The sequence below is a fragment of the Chrysochloris asiatica genome, unplaced genomic scaffold (genome assembly GCF_000296735.1).
Source record: "Chrysochloris asiatica unplaced genomic scaffold, ChrAsi1.0 scaffold00002, whole genome shotgun sequence".
Taxonomy (NCBI): Eukaryota; Metazoa; Chordata; class Mammalia; order Afrosoricida; family Chrysochloridae; genus Chrysochloris; species Chrysochloris asiatica.
This window is the reverse complement of record NW_006408520.1, coordinates 20015780-20030842: the sequence shown is the minus strand read 5'-3', so window position 1 is coordinate 20030842 and position 15063 is coordinate 20015780. Positions and strand designations below refer to the sequence as shown.

At 38.7% G+C, this 15063-nt stretch overlaps 1 protein-coding gene across 1 annotated transcript in view; it reads right to left on the bottom strand.

The window, feature by feature from the left end:
* EVI5 (ecotropic viral integration site 5) overlaps window positions 1-7531 on the bottom strand; it is a 293650-nt gene extending 286119 nt beyond the window's left edge. The window contains exon 1 of the mRNA XM_006830964.1: window positions 7477-7531. Coding sequence (XP_006831027.1) covers window positions 7477-7527 — 51 coding nt within the window. The 5' untranslated portion in view covers window positions 7528-7531. The remainder of the gene's footprint in view (window positions 1-7476) is intronic.
* Between the last annotated feature and the right edge of the window lie 7532 nt (window positions 7532-15063).

Here is a 15063-nt window from a genome sequence, read left to right as displayed (position 1 = left end):
TTAATCACTCCCCTCCTTGCTATAAAACGTCTACCTTTACATTTCCAACCCTCACAATCAGTCCTGATAACAATTATTCACTATTGTATCACTAGGTTCTTTTTCTTAGTCTTTTACAGTAGTGGTCCTATGTAGTATTTCTCATTTTGTGACTGACTAATTTCATTCAACATAATGTCCTCAAGGTTCATCTATGTTATGCGGTGGCTTTCAGCTTCCTTGTTATTCTTCATACATCAAATATTTTTGCTTTGTTCATTTGTGAAGTATAAGATGTGAAAGGCAAGCCACAAGGAGGAAGTAGGATAACTGTTGTTGCTGAGAGGGGACTGTAATCATTGAGATGAGACTAACTGTGTAAGTTGTTGAATGTAAATCATCTTGTCAGATAATCTTTACACAATTCACAATAAAAAGTTACAAAATAAAGAGGCCTTATAAAGCAGATTTGTCCAGTGCAGTATGTCATTTGGTTTCTTGAATACTGCTTCCATGAGTGTGGATTGAGTCCAAGTAAATTTAAATCCTCGACAACTTCAGTCTTTTCTCCATTTGTCATGATGTTGTTTACTGGTGTAGTTGTGATATTTTTTTCTTTACATTGAATTGTAATCCATATAAAACTGTAATCTTTGACCTGCATCAGTAAGTACTTCAAGTCCTCTTCACTTTCAGCAAGCAAAGTCATGTCATCTGTAATATCTCAGGTTGTTAATGAGTCTTCCTCCAATCCAGATGCATGTTCTTCATACAGTCCAGATTCTTGGATTAAATCTGTTCAGCATACAGATTGAATAAGTATGGTGAAAGGATACAACCCTGGCACACACCTTTCCTGATTTTAAATCACACAGTATCCTCTTTTTCTGTTCAAAGGACTATCTTTTTAGTCTATGTACAGTTTCTGCATGAGTACAATTAAGTGTTCTGGAATTCCCATTCTTTGCAATGCTTTTCATAGTTTGTTATGATCCACACAGTCAAATGCCTTTGAATAGCCAATAAAACACAAGTAAACATCTTTTTGGTATTCTCTGCTTTCAACCAAGATCCAGCTGACGTCAGCAATGATATCTTCATTCCACATCCTCTTCTGACTCCGGCTTGATTTTCTGGCAGTTCTCTGTCATTGTACTACTGCCACTGTTTTGAATTGTTTTCAGCAAAATTTTACTCACATGTATTAATGATATTGTTTGATAACTTCCCATTTCTGTTGGATTACTTTCCTTTGGAATGGGCACAAATATGGATCTATTCCAGTCGGTTGCCCCGGTAGCTGTCTTCAAAATCTCTTAACATATGAGTGAATGCTTCCAGCTTTGCATCTATTTATTTAAACATCCAATTGGTATTCCATCAATTCCTGGACCCTTGTGGTTGCCAATGTCTTCAGTGCAAAAAATCCATATAATAATTAATAATGAACATTGAGATAAACCGAAACGACAAGAAATCGCATTAGCTGCTTCAATGAAGGAGGATTAGGTGACTTGAAGACATGAGTGCGAAGGAAACTTTTTATTGCATGCCTTTTTGTACCTCATCTATTTTAAACCATGCAAATGTATCACTTATTCAAAAATAAATCAATGACACAAAAGAACACATATTGATTGATTCCATTTATTTTATTAGAAATTCTAAAACAAACAAAACTAATCTGCAGTGAAAAATCTGGTTGTTGCTCACAGGAGATTGAATAGAAAAGGATATAAACCTTCTGGTGGATAAAAATGTTCTACATCTTGGGAGGAATGTGAGTTACACAGTTACATTCTTTGTTTGGTTAAAAGTGTATAGGTAATACTAAGACATTTCAATGAAGGCAATTTTTTCTTTTAAAAATAAATGAAATTTAAGAAAGTAATTGTATCTAACACATAATTGAGCACTCACTGTGTACATGTATGTGCTAAGTACTTTGTTTCTTTTAATTTTTATACTATTTCCATTGTTGTTGTTGTTAGGTGCCATCGAGTTGGTACCGACTTATAGCAACCTTATGCACAGCAGAATGAAACACCGCCCAATCCTGGGTCAACCATACTACTGTTACCACGCGTGAGCCCACTGATGCTGCCACTTGGCCAATCCATCTCGCTGGGGGCCTTCCCCTTTTTCTCTGACCCTCCACTTTACCAAACATGATATCCTTCTCCAGAGACTGGTCCCTCCTGACAATATGTCCAAAGTATGAGAGATGAAGTTTGGCCATCCTGGCCTCCAAGGAACCCTCTGGCTGCACTTATTCCAAAACAGATCTATTGGTTCTTTTGGCAGCCCACGGCACTTTCAATGTTTTCCTCCAACACCATAACTCAAATGCATCAATTCTTCTACAGTCTTCCTTATTCCTTGTCCAGCTTTCACATGCATATGAGGTTATTGGAAATACCATGGCTTGGGTCAGGCGCACCTTAGTCTTCAAGCTGACATCTTTGCTCTTCAACACTTTAAAAAAGTCTTGTGCAGCAGATTTGCCTAATGCAATACATTGTCTGATTTCTTGACTGCTGCTTCCGTGAGTGTTGTTAGTTAATTCAAGAAGAATGAAGTCCTTAACAACTTCAATCTTTTCTCCTTTAATAAGAATGTTGTTTATTGGTCCAATGATCAGGATTTTTGTTTTCTTTACATTGAGATGCAATCCATACTGAAGGCTGTGCTCTTTGATCTTCATTAATAAATATTGTAAGTCCTCTTCACATTCAGCAAGCAAGGTTATATCATCTGCATTAGGCATATATTATTATCATAACCCCCTTGCATATGAGGAAACTAAAACTTAATAAATATTAAATAACTTGCCTCACAAGAGGTGACTGGCTTACAAGCTTTCAAGAGGGAGCCTAGATCCAGAGGGTGCAAGGAAAGTAGAGTCTCCACTAAGTAGTATCCAATCTGTCTGGGCGGGGCTGATGAAAGAGATGGGGATAGATCTCTTGTGGTATAATAGTGAATAATTGCTATCAGGACTGATTGTGAGGGTTGGAAATGTAAAGGTAGACATTTTGTAGCAAAAGGAGAGGAGTGACTGACTTTGCAGTCCAGGAGCAGAGGTCCCTGGGACCATCAAGGGAGAAAAGCGGAGTGCGGGACCCTACCCAGAGAAACAGTGATGCCAGTGATGGAGGCAGAGACGATGATGTGGAGAGATGGAGCAGTTGGGAACTCTAGACCCAGAGAGGGAGAGGGCCTGTGTGTTGACGACTAGGGGGCAGGCTTGCAGGGTCCCTTTGGTTGGTTGATGATGCATGGAGGCACTTGTAACCATGACAATGAAATGATATATAATCAGATGAATGTAAAATTAATGTTTCCCATGTAAACTATCACATAATTCACAATAAAATATTTTTTAAATAAAAATAACTTGCCCCAGTCTATCCAGTTGTAAAGTGGTGGAACAGAGCTTTGAACTCAGTCAATCTAATGCCAGAAATGCTTAACCACAGACTCCATATCCCCTCTCTGTAACAGTATTTTTTTGGTTTACGTGTATTTCCAACCCACTAGGTCAAGAGTTCCACAATAATGTTGTTGTTGTTAGGTGCCATCAAGTTGGTTCCAACTCATAACAACCCTATGTACAACAGAGTGAAGCACTTCCTGATCCTGTGTTATCCTCACAATAGTTTCTTAGTTTGAGCCCACTGCTGCTGCCGTGGTGCCAATCCATCTCATTGGGGGTCTTCCTCTTTTTTGCTGAACTTCCACTTTACCAAGCAAGATGTCCTTCTCCAGGGACTAGTAGATCCTAATAGTATATCTGAAGTATGAGAGACTAAGTCTCGCCATCCTGACTTCTAAGGAGCATTCTGGCTGCACTTTTCACACCACAGATTTGGTAGTTGTTATGGTAGTCCATGGCACTTTTAATATTCTTGTCCAAGACCATACCTCAAATGCATTCATTCTTCTATAGTCTTCCTTATTCATTGTCCAACTTTCACATACATATGAAGCTATTAAAAATACCATGACTTGGGTCAGGAGCACCTTAGTTCTCAAACTTACATCTTTGCTCTTGAACACTTTAAAGAGGTCTTGTGCAGCATATTTGCATAGTACAATAAGTCATTTGGTTTCTTAACTGCTGCTTCCATGAATATTGATAGTATAGTGGATTCAAGCAAAATAAAGTCTTTGACAACTTCCGTCTCTTCTCTACTTATCATGTTGTTATTTATTGCTCCAGTGGTGAGGAGTTTTGTTTGTTTACATTGAGGTGCAACCCATACTGAAGGCTGTGGTCTTTTATATTCATCAGTAAGTATTTTAAGTCCATTCATTTTCAGCAAGCAAGGTTGTATCATCTGTATATCACATATCTGCATATTATAATAATAAAAACCCTATTTTGTCTTAGGTGTTTCAGTATCCCCAGCATTTCACATGGCTCCTGCTCAATGTATTTTCAATAACAGTGAACAAGCCTGAGGTTGATTTTATTGTTTAAATTCTATAAACACACACTTTTATATAGAACCTGCCCTACTGTGCTATATGCCTGAGATTAACTATCTCAAATTTTGTCATAGACCTGTGAAGAGAAGATTCTTGTGCCATTACCACTATCCTGGTTACCCCATTGTTTCATTCAACCTGGGCACATTTGGTGAAAGAGCTAATTCTAACCAGAGAGCAGACTATTACTCTCCTTCCAAGCCTCTCACAAATGCTTAAGCACTTGCATAAGTGAGATTCCACTCTGTGAATTCCACACCATCACCACTCTCGCTCCAGCTCTGCCCTACTCTGCTGATCACTGTAGCACCCTGCCCATGGGATTGAAAAGGAAAGAGGCACGAGTATAGTGGACAGTAACACCTTCCTCAGAGACAGCTTGTATTTGCACTCAATTCACTTATCGATTCAAAGTTCTCTGTTTTCTGATGCTGCACACCCTTAGCATCGATTTGTGTCACTGTCAGAGAGGGAAACAAAAAGAAAGTTCAAATTCTATCCCATCTAAACTTGGCAAGGGTTAAATTCCAGACAGCCATACGTTCAACTGCCAAAGGTGTTTAAGCCAACTAGGTGAGTGAGACCCATTGCACACAAAAAGGAAAAAGCAAAGGAACATTTCCCTGAGAGGCAAAACAAACAAGAAAACCCCCCAATATACAGAAGATGGGGTGTTGCTCACCACTGGAGTCACTCATTGATGAACACAGCATCCTATCTTCACTCTGGAGAACGGGTATTGGGTTTCCTTAGGGACCCACTCATCTTAGTTACTGTCTAGCCCTGTGTTGTCCAATATAGTAGCCCACTAGCCGCATGTGGTTATTTACATTTAAACTTACAGTAAATTAAACATTCAGTTCCTCAACACACTAGCTCATTTCAAGTGCTCAATAATAGTTATATGTGACTGGTTAGTGGTTCCTATCTTGGACAGCATAGATATAGGACATTCTCATCCATCAGAAAGTTCTATTGACTGTTCTATTTTAGAAAAAGGAAAAACAATACTCCGTTATGCCTCTCAGCTAATGTTCAAGAACAGCTTTTATCTTGGTAAAAATTAAGGATCACAATTAAATAGTTAACAGCCTATCTCACTAAGCATGTTACTTTCTACTATATACTAATCCAAAAGTTACTCAAACTGTGGCTTCTCCATTTACTGGAATTTTAAGAGTGACTTTGACCTCTGCCACATTGCTTAGGAACAATATTATTGAGAAGAACACAATTCTTTTACCTTCTCTTGGAACTTGTGCACAACTAGAGACGAGATACGTCATGGTTGTAGTAAAGAATGAGCACTTTGAATTTAGAGCCTGGACATTATTTCTGGAGGTGATATTGTTGTTGCTGTTGTTAAGTGTTGTCAAGTCCATTCCCACTCATAGCGACCATTAGTAGGGTTTCCAAGAAGCAGCTGGTGGGTTTGAACTGCTGACTTATGGTTAGCAGACCAGTGTTTATCCTATGGTGCCACACCAGGACTCCACAGTTGATATTGTTGTTGTTGTTAAGTGCCATTGTTGTTGCTGTTGTTGTTAAGTGCCATCAGCTGATTCCAACCATCGAGTTGAGTCCGACCCATAGCGACCCTGTATGGGTTTCCAAGGAGCAGCTGGTGAGCTTGAACCGCCGACCTTGCAGCTCAAATGGCTTTGCAGTCTGGCGCATTAACTCATAGCACCATACCAGGACTCCACAGGTGATATTAGACATTCAAAATGTCAACTTAACAATAGCATTTGAAATTGCACAACCAAAATGGGTTATCAATAGAGACATTTTTGAGAAATTACTTTTACCCATCAAAAGGAGAAGTCCATTTCTTAACTTTCTGAAATATTTGTTTTAAACAAGATAAAATTTGGGGCAAGTCCTAGTGTGACACTGTGGGTTAATGCGCTGGACTGCAATGTTGGTTTGAACCTCAAGGTCAACGGTTCAAGCTCACCAGCCGCTCCTTGGAAACCCTATACAGAGTTGCTATGGGTTGGAACTGACTTGGTGGCACTTAACAACAACAACACAGTAGTAGTTCCACTAAAACTATCTATTTCTCTGCGGACTAATAACTTCTATATCAATGCAAGTGACTAGACTAGGACCTGAAACTTCTAGTTGCCAAAAGTATGTTTACACATGGTAGCTATTTTAATTGTTATTGTCCATTCCCACAAAACACCACCACGCAAACATAAATTTAAAGAGTGAAATTTTAAAAAAATTTGACTCTCTCACCTTATAATTGTCTGATGACTAGCCTTTCTAAACTTTCATTACTTCATTAGGCAAATAAGGATCAGAAGAGTTTCCAACAATAGATGTGACCTGAGATGTGTTGTTTCATGTGAAAATGTTCTAATAACAGTAAAGTCAAGTACAAACTTTAGCTAGTGTTAATTAGCACTCTGTCGTCACTTCCAGCAAAAAAAAAAAAAAAAAAAAAAAAGATGAAGAAAATACATTGGAAGAATCATGCTTTACAGTATACTTAATTTAGCTTTTATTACAAACTGTACCCCTAAAACATCTGGGAAGCAACAAGTACTAAAGCCGTCACTGCAGACCACACTGCCACCACCCAGAATTTGTGAACAAATACTCTGGCTACCAGTTATTCTCCTTAGCTAATCTTTTTCTCCAGATGAGAAATATGAAGTGCATGTAAAACACTGCAGGCCTTCTCTGTGAATGATAATCAGCAGCCAATTACAGCAAGAGAAAAATGGTACTGAATTACAAAAAGCCAATTACTAAAATACCTTTCTTACAGGTATGGAATTCAACCTAACACTTCATAAATCCTTGTTCATCACTCGAGTGGCCACAATACAAAATAAAATTCTTAAAATAAAACTGAAGAAAAATTTTTAAACTGCTTCTGTGTTTTGGAGATTAAGAAAAATGCACAAATTCTAACTTGACACCAAAATATTTACTGTTACACCAACTATATTTTTTGGTTTTAATATAAAATCAAACATTGTTTCAGACATTTACCTGCTTCCCACTAGTGTTTCTAAAGGCAGCAGTCATTTTGGTGGTAACCATGATAAGCAGAGAAGACTGGGAGATCAGGGATTTGAATTGAATTTATAGCTGACTCATAGGGAGTGTTTACAACGACATTGCAACCAGGATCCACCCATTTAACACCCTTTCAGTTCCATCCTACACATTTGTTAGGTAGTACCTTTAGAGACCAGCTGCTCCTTGGAAACCCTGTACAGGGTCGCTATGGGTCGGAATCGACTCAACGGCACTTAACAACAACAACAACAACCTTTAGAGCAAGCTGGGAATGTGAAAGACTAAGAATGCTGAAGCCAAACCTTTTTGGTCATGAGTGCTAATTGATTTTGTTTTCCTCCCTTCCTCTCTCTCCTTAGTGACTTGATTGGTCTGAGAATGACATTATAAAGTGTTCTTGTGTTTAGGATACTGATTCTGAGGCGCTATCTAGAAGCTCCTATAGATTAGGTGGTTTCAGTTCTTGGAATTTTACACTGGACAAAATTAGTAATTTGGTAGTTCTCCAGGATACCTGCTAGAGGATTTTCCTTTTTGGTTATATTTTTGTTTACTTAATTTTTTACTTGTTAGCTGAGGTTTTGAAATACTACAGATTGTTATCTGTTACTGGATATTACGATTGTGTTACATTAAACAAACAAACGAGCAAGCCTACTGCCATTGAATCGATTCTAACTCATAGCAACTCTATTAGGACGGAGTAGCACTGCACCTTAGGGCTTCCACCACTGTAACTCTTTATAGGAGCAGACAGCCTCATTTTTCTCCCTGGGAGCAGCTGGTGTTTCTGAATTGCCAGCCTTTCGTCCTTGTGATTAACACCCAGTGATTAAGCCATGGTACCACCAGAACACCTATTGTGTCACATAAAACCAAAACTCACTGTCATACAATTGATTCCAACTCATAGTGCCCCTATATAGGGTTTCAGAGACTATAAATCTCTATAGGAGCAGATAGCCTCATCTTTCTTCCATAGAGCAGCTATTGGATTCAAATGTGTAACCCACTATGTGACCAGGGCTTCTTTTTGTTGTATTATATTGTTGTTGTTGTTATGTGCCGTGGAGTCGGTTCTGACTCAAAGCGACCCTGTAAAGGGTTTCCGAGGTTGTATTATTTAGACGCTTTTAACTTAGAGCTTATCTATAAAATACAGAAATAAGTGAGACACCTTGTAAGAGGTATCTAAATAGAAAGTCATTTCTTTCATTCCCTTGAAAGAGATCTGATATGTTGGTTTTAAAGGACTGTCTCTCTAAAGTAATGACAACATATTTTTAGAGCACTTACCAGGAGCCGGGCACTGTGAAAGCACTTTTCATCTCTCATCTCATTGTTATCCTCATTCACAAGTGAACCCCAAGCAAGTCATTAAAAATGCTTCACCTATTTACTCATTAGTTTATAAACACTCATCGAGGGCATACAGTTAAGTTGGCATTTTCCAAAAGGAGCGACAATAACTTTTTTCAGCCCCTACAACATGTTCGGGATAACATTGTGTGCTTCCACATAAGACAGTTACTTTTCTGCACATTTAAAAGAAGGAAGCTACAAGCATATGAAAAGATGCTCAGCATCATGGGTTATTTAGCCAAACGAATTGCCATCAAGTCCATTCTGACTCAATTTTGACTCATATGGATCCTATAGGTCATAGTTGAATTGCTGCACAGGGTTTCCAAGGCTGTAATCCTTACAGATCTTTACAAAAACAGACTGTCATAGCTTTCTCCCTCAGTGACTGCTAACCTTTCAGTTAGCAGTCAAGTGCTTAACCACTGTGCCACCAGGGCTCCTATTATTAGTAATTAACGAAATACAAATGAAAACCACTATAAGGTTCCACTTCACTATAATAAAAAAGAGAGAGAGAGAAAAAAGAAACAGAAAAGTGTTGATGAGGATGTGAAGATATTGGGACCCTTGTATATTGCTGGTTGTTGTTGTTGTTAAGTACCGTGGAGTTGGTTCCAACTCATAGTGACCCTGCACAGGGTTTCCAAGGCTGTAAATCTTTAAAGGAGCAGAACGCCTCATCTTTCTCCCGCAGAACCACTGGTAGTTTCGAACTGCCGACCGTGAGGTGAGCATCCCGACTCGTAGCCACTACACTACCATATTGCTGGTAGGAGTATGGAAACAATCTGTTCCTCAGACTGTGAAACATACAACGACCATATGACTCAGCAAATCCACTCATAGGTGAATTTCAAAAGAATTGAGAACCTAGACTCAAATACTTTTGCATACATGTTCATAGCAGCATTATTCACAATAGCCTGAAGGTGATAACAAGCCAAATGTTCATTAGTGGATGAATGGATGAGTAAAATGTATCCATAAAATGAAATATATTCAGCCATAGAAAGTGAAGTACTACTGATACACAATACAAGTTGGATAAACCTCAAAAAATATTTGCTAAGTGAAAGAAACTGGACACATAAATTGACATAGTGTATAATTCCTCTTATATGCAAAATCCAGACTAGATCAATCCATAGAGACGAGTCCAGATTGGTGGCTACCAGGGGCCAGTGGTGGAGGGGTGAAGGTAATAAGGAGTTAGTAAGGAAAGGGGCTCCTCTTGTGGTAATGACAATGTTTGGGACTAGATAGAAGTGATGGTTGCACAGCATTGTGATACATTAAATGCCACTACTTGTTCAACTGTTGTTGTTGTTAAGTGCCGTCGAGTCAGTTTCAACTTATAGCAACCCTGTATAGGGTTTCCAAGAAGAAACTGGTGGGTTTGAACCACCAACGTTGTAGTTAGGAGTCTAGTACTTATTCAACCATACCACACCAGGAATGGCTGATTCTATGTTAAATGAATGTCACTTCAATTTAAAAAAATAAAATGAGAAATCTAAGGTTGGTCCAAAGCCTGAAAGGAAAAAAAACCAAAGTGCAAATGTCTCTCTTGACTACAAAGCCTATATTGTTTTGAGTTAGAAAAACTTAGTACCTACTTCAAACTATAGTATATGAACTTACAGTATAGAAGACATGTGATCAAATAAATGGACAATATATGAGCACATTTTGTTATATGGAGATATAATATTGTGGGAACATATACAATGGGGAGTACCTAACCTAGCTGAGGGAATCAATTATTGTTATCCATATACCCTTCAATTTTCTTCTATTAGTAGGTGGCCATAATGATTGGTTCAAGGGGTAGGCCTAGAAGAGTTCTGCCCTGGGTTTTTTCCTTTTCTTTCTTTTTATTTTTTTAACTTTTTATTGTGAATTGAGTGAAGGTATACAGACAAGAACATTAGTTTGACATTCAACATACACTGGGTTTCATCTCAATGATTGCAGTCCACTCCATGTCACAACAGTTATCCTAATTCCTCCCTGGGGTTCCTATTTCCATTCCACTCACCTACCCATCGTGTCTCAACTTGGTCCTTAGGTAAATGTTGCCCTTTTGATTTTGAATGATTGACCATTCTATGGTGAGCATACATTGATAGCATTATTGTCCCCTTATGAATTAGAACCAACTCAAAGGCACTTAACAGCAACAGCAAATAAACCTATCTAGAGTCCTGGTGTGGCACTGTGGGTTAATGTGCCAGACTGCAAGGTCAGTTTGAATCACAAGGTTGGAGATTCAAGCTCACCAGCTGCTCCTCAGAAATCCTATACAGAGTCACTATGGGTTGGAACTGACTTGACAGCACTTAACAACGATATACCTATCTACTGCAGGACTGAAAATTTGTCCAAAAGGCTAAGCTCCTATCCAGACCTGAGGGTGGTTGAAGGCCATAGTCTCAGGTTCCTCCGTCTCTTTCTGACCAGTAAGTCGTCTTTATTTTTTAAGTTTTTTTCCACATTTCTACCACTCTACCCAGGACTTTCTAATGTGATCCCTTTCAGAGCAGTTGGTAGTATTTGCTGGACACCATCTAGTTCTTCTGGTCTCAAAGTCATGAAGACTGAAGTTCATATGTTCCATTAGTCTATTGGACCAATTGTTTCCAAGCCTCTTCAATTCTCATCACTCTTCTTTTTTCCATACATGGAAAGATCAATAGTTGTACTTTAGATAACTGCTCATGAAATTCTAAGATCCCAGATGCTACTCACCAAAGTAGGCTATAGAACATTGTCTCTGTGGACTATGCTATGCCAATTGACCATTGTGTCCCCTGAGACAATAGTCCTGAGCCCCAAGGCCCAGCAACCCTTAAGATGTTTGATAATATCTAAGAAGTTCTCATCATTTTTCCCACTGTATGCTCCACCACATTCATAGTTGTCTTTGCCTGTCCTGGGGTTTTTCAAACCAGAGCTGGAAAAGTAAAGGCCCTTTCTCCTCTCGTTATAAGGTTCTAAGGATAAGAATTACTGAAGCAAAAAGGAATGGTTAATTTTCAACTAACTATGATATTTATAGGAGCTCTGGTAGCGTAGTGGTTACGAATCGGGCTGCGAACCTTAAGGTCAGCAGTTCGAAACTACCAGCCGCTCCGCGGGAGAAAGATGAGGCTTTCTACTCCCGTAAAGATTTACACCCTCGGAAACCCTGTACAGGGTCGCTATGGGTCGGACCCGACTCAACGGCACTTAACAACAACAACAACATGATATTTATGATATATATCATATATTATGATATATGATCAAGAACTTTATAAAATTGAAGGGAGCAGTTCAAGCTGCACTGAAGGTCTTAGCGAAAGACAGAGTTCCAGGACTTGATGGAATACAAACTGAAATCTTTCAACAAACTGATACAGCACTAGAGGCACTCATATATCTCTGCTAAGAAATTTGGAAGACAGCTAACTGGCAAAGTTTGTACCCATCCCAAAGAAGAGTGTGGCACTGCAGGATAAGCACTGGATTGTTAACTGCAAGGTTGGTGGTTCAAACCCACCAGTCACTCCTAGGAAACCCTGTACAAGGTCGCTGTAAGTCAGAAATGACTTTCAGGCACGTAACAACAACAAAGAGAGGTGACTCAAAGGAATGTGGAAATCATTGGACAATTTCATTACTAACACATACAAGTAAAATTTTGCTAAAAATAATTCAAAAATGGTTGCGACAGTACATTGACAGGACACTGCCAGAAGTTCAAGCTGGATTCAGACAAGGATGTGGAACAAAGGTTATCACTGCTGACATCAGCTGGATCTTGTCTGAAAGTAGGGAATAACAGAAAGATGTTTACCTGTGCTTTATTGACTATGCAAAGGCTTTCAACTGTGTGGATCATGGCAAGCTATGGATAACATTGCAAATAATGAGTATTCTAGAACACTTAATTGTGCTCATGAGGAATCCATACATAGACCAAGAAGCAGTAAGCCATTCAAACAGAACAGGGACACTGAATGGTTTAAAATTAGGAAAGGTGTGCACCAGGGTTGTATTTTTCCACCATGCATATTCAATGTGTATGCTAAACAAATAATTCCAGAAACTGGATTATATGGAGAAGAATGTGGCATCAGGATTGGAAGAAGTCTCATTAACAATTTATGATATGCAAATAATGCAACCTTGCTTGCTGAAAGTAAAAAGGACTTAAAATACTTACTGATGAAGATCAAAGACCACAGCCTTCAGTTTGGTTGCACCTCAATATAAAGAAAACAAAAATTCTCACCACTGGACCAATAATACCATCATAAATAGAGAAAACATTAAAGTTGTCAAAGATGTCATTTTGTTTGGGTCCACTATCAATATTCACGAAGGCAGGAGTTAAGAAATCACGTGATGTCCTGCATTAAGCAAATATGTTGCACAAGACCTCTTTAAAATGTTCAAGAAGAACAAAGATGTCAATTTGAGGACTAAGGTGCACCTGACCCAATCCATGGTATTTCAATAGTCTCATATGCATTTGAAAGTTGGACAATGAATAAGGAAGACTGTAGAAGAATTGATGCATCTGAGTTATGGTGTTGGAGGAGAATATTAAAAGTACCATGGATTGCCAGAAGAACAAACAAATCTATGTTGAAAGAAGTCCTGCCAGAAAGTCAGGTTGGCAAGACTTCATCTCTCTTATTTCGGCATGTCAGAAGGGACCAGTCCCTGGAGAAGGATGTCATGCTTGGTAAAGTGGAGGGTCAGTGAAAAAGAGGAAGACTCCAATGAAATGGATTGGCACCGTGACAGAAGCAGTGGGCTCAAGCATAGCAACGATTGTAAGGATGGTGCAGGAATGGGCAGTGTGTCGTTCTGTTGTGCATAGGGTTGCTATGAGTCAGAACTGACTTGACAGAATCTAACAACAACAATTATAACAAGGATAAGAACCCAGAGATACTGGCTATATCTACAGAGGAACAAGATGGAGAACTCCTTAGAATCACTGGTTCCAGTCAATCCTAACTTTCCTAAGGCTTTGTTGTTCTGATCTTACTGAACATCTGAGACTTCACCAATAACCTTCAAATTACTCATTCATTCACCTCATTTTCTTGAGCATATGTGCTTTCTTATGAAAAAAAAAAAAACACAAAAAAAAACTTTTTAAGACCATGCAAAAATAAAAATGTTTATACTTTTATTTCTTAGTGTTTCAATGCTATTTTTTTGTGCTGTCAAGCTACCCTACACACAATAGAACAAAACACTGCCAGGTCCTACAGCATCCTCACAGTATTTGCTATATAGTGTCCATTGTTGCAGTCACTGCTTCAGTTCATCTTGTTGGGAGTCCTGGTATGGCTCCGTAGGATAAGCACTGGACTGCAAGGTTGGTTTGAACTGCAAGGTTGGTGGTTCAAACTCACCAACTGCTCCTTGGAAACCCTATACAGCGTTGCTGTGAATTGGAACAAACTTGATGGCTTAACAACAACAACTACTTTATTTAGTATGATGTCTTTTTCTAGGCACTAGTCCTCCCTAAAGACATGTCCAAAGTTCATGAGACAAGTCTCTCTTCCTCGCTTTCAAGGAGCATTCTGGCTGTACTTCTTCCACGACACATTTGTTTGTTCTTCTAACAATCCCCAGTACTTTCAACATTCTTCTCCAACACCATAATTCAAATATATCAGTTCTTCTACTGTTTTCCTTATTCACTGTCCAACTTGCATATGAGGCAATTGAAAATACCATGGCTTGGGTCAAGTGTACCTTAGTTCTCAAATTGACATCTTTGTTCTGTAATACTTTACAGGGTCTTTTGCAGCAGATTTGCCCAATGCAATATGTTGCTTGATTTCTTGACTACTGCTTCCATAAGTATTGATTGTGGATCCAAGTAAAATGAAATCCTCATTCTTCATTTTTCATGATGTTGTCTATTGGTCCAGGAGTGAGGATTTTTGTTTTCTTTAGATTGAATTATAATCCATCTTGAAAGCTGTATGCTTTGATCTTCATCAGTAAATGCTTCAGTTCTCTTTGCTTTCAGAAAGCAAGGTTATATCATATGCATATCATAGGTTGTTAATGAGGCTTCCTCCAATCTTGATGCCACATTCTTCTTTATATAGTCCAACTTCTTGGATAGCTCAGCATACAGACTGAATAAATGTGGTGAAAGGATATAACCATGATGAA